Source organism: Limanda limanda, chromosome 8, assembly GCF_963576545.1.
Source record: "Limanda limanda chromosome 8, fLimLim1.1, whole genome shotgun sequence".
Classification (NCBI taxonomy): domain Eukaryota; kingdom Metazoa; phylum Chordata; class Actinopteri; order Pleuronectiformes; family Pleuronectidae; genus Limanda; species Limanda limanda.
Window position 1 is genome coordinate 665,228 of NC_083643.1, and position 8,535 is coordinate 673,762.

The 8,535-nt window shown below is 47.7% G+C and overlaps 2 protein-coding genes across 2 annotated transcripts in view; one reads left to right on the plus strand and one right to left on the minus strand.

Annotated features, from left to right (window-relative positions):
• The window catches only part of znf609a (zinc finger protein 609a), a 31,362-nt gene extending 25,650 nt beyond the window's left edge, over window positions 1–5,712 (minus strand). The window contains exon 1 of the mRNA XM_061076848.1: window positions 5,399–5,712. The gene's annotated coding sequence lies outside the window, so the exon portion shown is untranslated. The remainder of the gene's footprint in view (window positions 1–5,398) is intronic.
• Window positions 5,565–8,535, plus strand: part of si:ch211-284k5.2 (uncharacterized protein CFAP97D2) — a 3,554-nt gene continuing 583 nt past the window's right edge. The window contains exons 1-5 of the mRNA XM_061076849.1: window positions 5,565–5,624; window positions 7,375–7,585; window positions 7,722–7,802; window positions 7,877–7,995; window positions 8,311–8,494. Coding sequence (XP_060932832.1) covers window positions 7,493–7,585; window positions 7,722–7,802; window positions 7,877–7,995; window positions 8,311–8,494 — 477 coding nt within the window. The 5' untranslated portion in view covers window positions 5,565–5,624; window positions 7,375–7,492. The remainder of the gene's footprint in view (window positions 5,625–7,374; window positions 7,586–7,721; window positions 7,803–7,876; window positions 7,996–8,310; window positions 8,495–8,535) is intronic.

The following is an 8,535-nucleotide window of genomic DNA, read 5'->3' on the forward strand; positions in this document are numbered from 1 at the left end:
GCTTCACTTGGAGAAAGAAGAGTTCAGAGAATCGACTCATGACGTGCGTCTGAAAGTTAGAAATTCAAACTCTTCTGACAAAGACGAACAAAACATAAATACAACTAATAAAAACAAACGCAGATCTGGTTTTCTACGATACTGTAGTTTTCATATCACCTGACATGAATGCTGATACAGATATGAAAGACTCATGTCAGCCAACTGATTTTAGTGTAAGAATTGTATGTTGGAGTCACAATGACACTTGACCAGAATAATATAACCAGTGTCTGCAGTGTATTATTAGTCCTGCTATCATGCAGGTGCGTTAATCTTCCCACTATTAATGAACAATATTAGACTGAAAGAAACAAAGATTAGTTCGTGCCACATTTGCTCGTTTAGTTGTGAAAGTGCAGCTGCTGTTTCCACCTCGGTGTTCACTCGGTCCTGTCGGGTGTCTTCTCACACTCGCCTGGTGAGGGCGCTGGTGATCACTTCACTTCACGCTTTAATATTCAAGGAACCGCTCGACTCACTGTTTGAACGTAGAAGAACTTAAAGTTTCCAGGAAGATTTAAGAGAAATACTCGGCACAGCGTTGATATTATTGATCAGAGTTAACATGATCAGATCGTAGTGAACTGAAACAACATGCCGCCCTAATAAGGAAGAAGCACTGAAGCAACCCCCCCCCCCCGAACCCTCATTCGGCCCAAACTGAACAACAGGAGATGAGCACATACTGCAACAGTTGAGCAGGATGTCAGTGGAAGTGCTGTGAAATCTGGATGATGTGTAATCGGACTAAAATTAACACAAAACAGAACTTTGTCTATAATATTGCTGAACAATAATGTTCAGTTGTGAATGTGAGGCTGAGCAGTTCCACTGAGTCTTTGACATCTGATTTCAACAAGAGTTTCAGAAGTCACAAGCACTTTAGACAGAGAGAGGTTCAATATGTCAAAATCCCAAATCCTTTATGTCAACATCGATCTTTTCCATACTCGGGTCACCTTTGACCTCTGGAGTCTAATCAGTTCATCTGAGTCCAGGTGAAAGGAGTTCTTGGGGCAACAAGGGTTTTGTGATGTCACAGTCACCGTGGCCTTTAACCTCCAAGTCCTAATGAGTTCATCCTAAAGTCCAACTGAACATTTGTTCCACATGTGAAGAACTTCCTCATCATGTTCTCCTGAAGGGGACGGACGTATGGACATGGGGACGGACGTATGGACATGAGGACGGACGTATGGACATGAGGACACCAGAGCAGGTCGATCCCGGTCCGTCCCCTAACGCACACGCAGCTGTTCACCTGTGAAGTTTGAACGTGAACAGAGTTCTGCTCCATCAGGACTCGTTCACCTGAAGATACAGAGGAGGCTCAGCTTAGTGATTAGCTGCTCTGAGATCAGCACACTGCACAGAGACTCAGAGACTCAGAGACTCAGAGACACAGAGACACACAGAGACACAGAGACACAGGACACATAGAGACACAGAGACACAGAGACACAGCAACTCAGGGACACAGAGACTCAGGACACATAGAGACACAGAGACTCAGCAACTCAGAGACACAGCAACTCAGGGACACAGAGACACTGGACACACACTGTCCCATCATTACTATTATTATTATATATGCTGTTGCTGCCATTGTTACTATATACTGCTATTATATTGGTATAATTACTATCATATATAAATATATATTATGTTATATTATATACTATATATACTGTTTTATTTTTATACACTGTCTAACAATAACATTACCATCATATCATCAGTACTATTACCATCATCTTGCCACTGCACCTTATCTACCTATTTATCTTGTGTTTCTGTTTTTATTCTTTCTACCTCAATATTTTTTATTTTATTTTATTGTATTCAAGTATACCGGCTGCTATGACAACTTAATTTCCCTTCGGGGATGAATAAAGTAATCTATCTATCTATCTATCTATCTATCTATCTATCTATCTATCTATCTATCTATCTAACTATCTACTCTCAATGCTCTGGGATGAAAATAAATTGTCCACAGTATGTAGAGATCTTACAAACACATCCCACCTGCGTTAGCAGAGCTACAACATGGACCGCTCGTTAGTCAGAGATTCAGAATCAAATAGTGTTTCAGAAATACTGCTTTGTAATTTGTTGTCAAAGTGTTTAAATAGTTTATCAGTGACTATTGTATTTTGATTCTATTGAAATCCTTTTTCATGTGTAGAGTTGTAAATTGATGCTCATCATATTGATTGATCTGTGTCGTCTCTAATGTTTTCAGCCGTGTCCGTTTGTCTGTAAAATGAATTTCACAAGAACGACTCGACTGATTCCACGAGCTTCAGAGGGATGTGACTCAGGAAACCACGTGATTCAATTTTCCTCTTTCTGTAACATTGTGAGATAGATTTACAGTATCACAGATTTCTCATTGAATCAAAGGATGTGGAGCATCAAGCTCTCCGTCCGTTACTGCTCCACAGTGATGAATCCAGTCAGTGGTCGTGAGAAGCTGAACTGATCGGAACGCCACCCGGGGGTTAATCATCCTGAGATATTTGTATTATTCGAGTTTCACGTCTGCTCCATGATGGAAACATCTCCATCTCACTCGTTCCCTCGTGGTGAATCTCCTGCTGTGTTCACACACGGGTCAATTCAGATGTTCTGTTTTCTAACAAGGCTGCTGGGAGGAGAAGGTCCAGATCCAGACTCAGACGATTGTGATCCTTCAGATAACTTCAGGAGATACTTCAGAGTTCAGCGCAGGTCTGATGAACGTCACAAACACAACAAAGTTAGATTCATAATCAATAATAAGCAGGAGGAGAGTATGTCCTGGGTCAGTCTGACTCTATCCACAGATGAGACGACAGGAAACCTCCTCCTCCTCCGCTGTAGATTCTTTTCATCTTTACAACCAGGACGATTCCACCACAGATTGTACTTCCTCTCAGCTTCTGTCTTCTCCTGCATTCCCACAATGACCCCTGACACTGGATCCATATGAAGGAGAGACACACACTCCAACATTTCCAAACCCGAGCTCAGCATCATGTTCAGCCACCGTCACTGTCAAGGCCACACAGCTGCTGATGCACAATATCTACAGACTCAGACAGAATCCTCCAGCGTGTGTCACCAGGTTCAACCACCACCAGACACCTAGGTCCACGGGAAGGGACTCACCGGAGAGAAGGACCGGTGCTGCATCGTGTCCTCGTCCACAGATCTGATCCCTGACGCTGCTTCTGAGGTCAATAGGTGACATGTTCTATGTTAATGGAACTACACTGAGATTACAACCCTCCTAGAAACCTGTGGAATCATCTCCACTCTCAGTCCTGGAGGAAGACACCTTCTCCATGTTCCAGGTGCATCTTGGACCAGCTCCTAGTTCTGCTGCTGTAGGTCTAGAAGGTCAGGGGACACACAGAGCTGCTCTTTCCTCCTCTGTCTCTTCATCACATCAACATCTCATCCACACATGAGACCGACTCGACTCTTTGCAGATCCAGGATCGTGGTTGTATAAACACATGAAGTGCTGAAGGCTGTTTGGACATCAGAGACATGAGGTGGGCTCGTCTCAGGTCAGATGTGAACGTCTGGTCTTCTGGACACTGGGAGGACATCACAGGAGCCGGATGGAGGTGGTGTCCTGCTCGTGGAACCGGTCTCCAGGTAGCTCAGCTGTGTTGGATCAGGCTGAAACGCGGTTTAGATACTGAGGGAACGTTTATCTTCTAGTGAACCGTCTCCACAGAGGAACTCCTTGAAGGTTAATGTGCAGACACAGTTCATCCCCAGCGTCAGTGACCCAGCAGCAGGTGGAGATCTGAGAGAACAACTGACAGAGAACATCTCAGCAGGTCACTGACCACAGGAGGTCTCCTGAGGTCACATGGTCTCAGCAGGTCACTGACCACAGCAGGTCTCCTGAGGTCACATGGTCTCAGGAGGTCACTGACCACAGGTCTCCTGAGGTCACATGGTCTCAGGAGGTCACTGACCACAGGTCTCCTGAGGTCACATGGTCTCAGCAGGTCACTGACCACAGGTCTCCTGAGGTCACATGGTCTCAGGAGTTCTGTCGTCACAGCAGTTACACCAGCACCTGATGTCACACCAGCTCACCGACCCACTGACTGTTTCACTGACAGCAACAGACGCCTGTGTCCCTGCTGCATGTTGGACACGAGTGTCCCTGCTCCAGCATGTAGTTAGCATGTTAGCTCCGTCCTGCTAGCTGCTAGCTGCTGGTGGAGGACAGCTGGATCCTCACACACAGAAAGTAGAGAGTGCTACCGACACAGCACAGACACGGAGCTAACCCAGCTAGCAGCTAGCCGTTAGCTGGATGGACCGGGGCTGAGGGGAGCAGCTAGCCGTTAGCTGGATGAAGCTAGCAGCTAGCCGTGGATCCCACTGCCCTTTGCAGCGATGCTAACCCACTAGCATCAGCCTCCACGCACCTCCGGGGGACAGTGTCCGCTCCACACGGACACACAACGTCCGAACCCGGAAGCACAACCCGGACGACGTGCGGGGTCCGAGCCGTCCGAGCTCCGGGTCCGAGGCCCGCGACGAGGCTAGCGAGATCCATTATCGGACGCGTTGCTGCTTCTCCGTGAAATCCGCGACGGACGGTCCACAGACGGACCGGTCCCCCCCCCTCACCCCCGGGTCCCCAGCCGGGGTCCAGAGGCTCAGCACAGCCCCCAGCCCCGGCCCACACACGCTCCATGGGACCGGGGATCCAGCGTCCTGTCCGCCGACTGACGGACGAGCGCCGATGCAGCGCCTTCAACCCCACTGTCAAACCATGCATCCATTATCGGACAGCCCTTGCACTCCTGCCTGCAGTTTGAGCTGGAACTTGCTCCCACTGACTGGGATCCACTGGTTCTGTCCCAGTGGACTACCCAGACCCCCACTGGGATCCACTGGTTCAGTCCCAGTGGACTACCCAGACCCCCACTGGGATCCACTGGTTCAGTGAGTCGATCTGACATTAGTTAGAGGACCAGACAGACAGCGGGCTGTGCTGATAGGAAGCGTGAGCGAGCATCACAGAGGAACATCATAATAACATGTAATAAGTACAGTTAAGTGTTGATAAGCAAGTGTGAGCTGCGGGTTAGAAGGGTTAGGAGGACCATAGATGAGGAGGACCATAGATGAGGAGGACCGGGTCCCACATGGAACCGAGCGGGTCAGGCGGGGACGTGTCCGACGATGGGCGCATATCCCTTAGCTCCCCGGTCTCTCCAGACAAAGACGGCAGCTAGCCTGCTGAGCTATCCCGGAGAGCTAGCAGGCTATCCCGCGTTCCACCCGAACCTGAGGGTCCAGGTCCCCGCAGGAGGAGCGACCCCACCACGGCCACTTACCCCGGTAGAGTCCCTATCCGAGCCGGTTCATGTACCCTCCATGGGGCCCGACACTCCCGGAGAAACAGCTCCCAGACCCGGAGGAGCGAGGAGGCGACCCCGGTCAACGTGCTCCAGCTCCGCGCCTCGCCACTCGGTCACATCCCGGGCAGAGGAGGCCTCCTGCGGGTCACCGGCACCGGGAGGGGCCGCTGCTCGGGGCTGGAGGAAATCAAAGTGATCCCAGGTAGTCCAGGAGAGGAGCAAACACACAACACAAACACACACAAACACACACAACAACCAGGGCCTCCAGGCTGCTAGCTACCACACAACCAAACCCCGGAGCCCTGGATCCAGGACCCGGATCCCCGGACCACTGCCAACCCCGGGACTGGATCCATGGATCTGGACTCATGGATCTGGACTCATGGCCGGAAGTGACTTCAAGTGGATTCGAACTGTAAATACTAAATATTCAAGATTCAAGAGTTTATTGTCATAACGATTACATTAAGCAGTCGCTTGCAATGAAATGCTTGGGTCACCGGCTCTCTTATGGCAATGCTCAGAATATTAAAAGCAGACACAACAATATAAAAAAAATAAAATAAAATAGAATATAAAAATGTAAATAAAAATAAAGTATACATATCTAAAATATATATATACACCGGAAGAAAAAAAAGAAAACAATGGTGCAAATATCCTAAGGTGCAGAGTCAGTGGAATTATGACGGATTGGACGAGAAATATAAGATGCTGCACATGAAGGTGTTATATATAAATATATAAACACAACCACTGACTGTATTTAAACATTCACTATATATGATCAAAATCAGTGACTGAATATAAACACAATCAAGGTCTGTATATATATGAAGATGTTTAACATGTTACAGTGTTTGTAGAGTAGCCCAGAATCATTAAGTTGTGTTTGTATGTCACCCGAAGGCCACCGTAGATTCTCCTACATGATTTGGCAATTTTGGCATGACACACACACACACACAGTAGTATTACCTGTAGTGTGTGTGTTTTCCATCTGATTGCACCTGTAATCAATAGCCTGTGCAGCTAAATTTACATTTCTATTTGACTCTTCTCTCCTTGCTCGTTAAGGACGGACTGAGCCGAGCGCTGACTAAGTGATGAAGAGATGATAAGGATCTAACGAGGAGTCATGTGATACATGTGTGTAGATTCTGTTCTTACACAAGAACAAATCCAAGATAAGAAAACTTTGGTCAATATCAGAATCTTCGTAAAAGCAGCATAAGTGGGTTTCGACTGGGGAAGCTTCACTGAGGCTACAGCTAACTGTGAAATACATGACTGAGGTTTTGGTTTCATACCAGATGAGCTCGTCTGACGTCAGCATGTCCGGCCGTGGCCTCCACAGAGACACGGAGGAATCCCTCTGCTGCACTCACCTCCTCAGATCTCTGAGGTTCAGGTCTGGTCACATTTCATCTCACACACTCATTTATCAAGGAGGCCAGGACACTTAGCGGCTGTCGGCCACACAGGCTTGTTCCTGTGGGTCCTGCCCTGACATAAAGAGAGAGGAAACGTTTGACAGGATAAAGACCTTGTTCTCACTGTAGCTGCTTCTGACTTTAACTCAGATTTAAGATAAGTCACTCACACAGAAGCCGAGTCATCTGACTCTGAGCCAGCGTCCAGTTTCTTTTATCACTCGAGTCGCACAAACACTAAGCAGTTCTGTTTGGAGGTGTTTTATATTTTTATGTCTGGACTTCAAACGAGATTTGGTTTAATCTCTATTAACAGTTATCTCTATAAAATTGAATGATCAAAATGATCAATGATGCTTGTTCAGAGCTGCGAGCTTACATTGTGTGTGTGTGTGTGTGTGTGTGTGTGTGTGTGTGTGTGTGTGTGTGTGTGTGTGTGTGTGTGTGTGTGTGTGTGTGTGTGTGTGTGTGTGTGTGTGTGTGTGTGTGTGTCCTCACCATGGTTAAAAAGACCAGCTCAGCAATAATTAATAGGAACCTTATCTGGCTGTGATGATATAAAGAGGGGTACGTCTCCATGGTTACAACATCCTGACCTGCAAACACACACTCACCTCGGTTCAGACTGGGAAACATGCACCGGTCGTACCAGCCGTTCAAACCCGTCACCAACCGATACCTGCAGCAGCGATGGGACCAGAGCGACTACGACAACCACCGCAGGAAGGTAGGAGGACTTACACTGTATATAGAGATGATCAGTGACTGTATATAAAGATGATCAGTCACTATATAAAGATGATCAGTGACTGTATATAAAGATGATCAGTGACTATATAACTGAACTCACCTGTTTCTCGTAGGTAAGCTCCGCCCTCCCTCTAGTGGACACCAGGGGCACCAGCACACCAGCTCACATCCAGCTCAAACTGAAGAAGCTGCAGGTCAGAGGTCACACAAACAGAACTTAGGAACTGTAACTGCAGCTTTGAGATGATGTCGTGTTTCTGTGGTTCAGCTGCAGGACGAGCGTCTGTCCACCATCGACAGAGACAACCGTCTCCTGGCCTCCAGGCTGGCTCACATCGTCTGCTCTAAAGGTCTCGTGGACAATCACAACCAGTACCACCTGAGGAGGTAATCTGAGCAGTACTTGTAATAGAGTATTTCTACTGTGGTTTAGTTGTGGATAGGCTTCGTGAAGAACCAGTCCTGGTTCAGGTCTTTGGTCTGATCAATGGAATTAGGATGTCTGTGTGTGTGTGTGTAGTCCAGGTTCTAGTGATGTTGTGGGGATTTGTCTTTCTTATGGGGACATAGAGCCAGTTGTCCTAACATCCATCGGTCCATTGTCTTCTCCGTATCCGTAACCTGCCAATCATCGTCTCGGTAACAGCCAGCGAGCTCTCATCAGACTTGTCTGATTGGTTGTTTTCACCTGGTCTCCTTCAGTCTAAACGCTGACAAGAGGAGGGAGGAGCTTCTGCTGGTTAGTCGCCAGAATCAGGCCATCTACCAGCGGATCACGTCCCGCCAGTCGGAGTATCGCCGCCAGCTGTGGTTGGACGACTGGGAGAGGGCGGCGTGCCGGCAGGAAAACATTTCCCAGTTCCCCAGAGGCCTCACAGAAAAACAGGTAGAAGAAGGTAGAAGAGGAAGCTACACCTTTACTTGTTG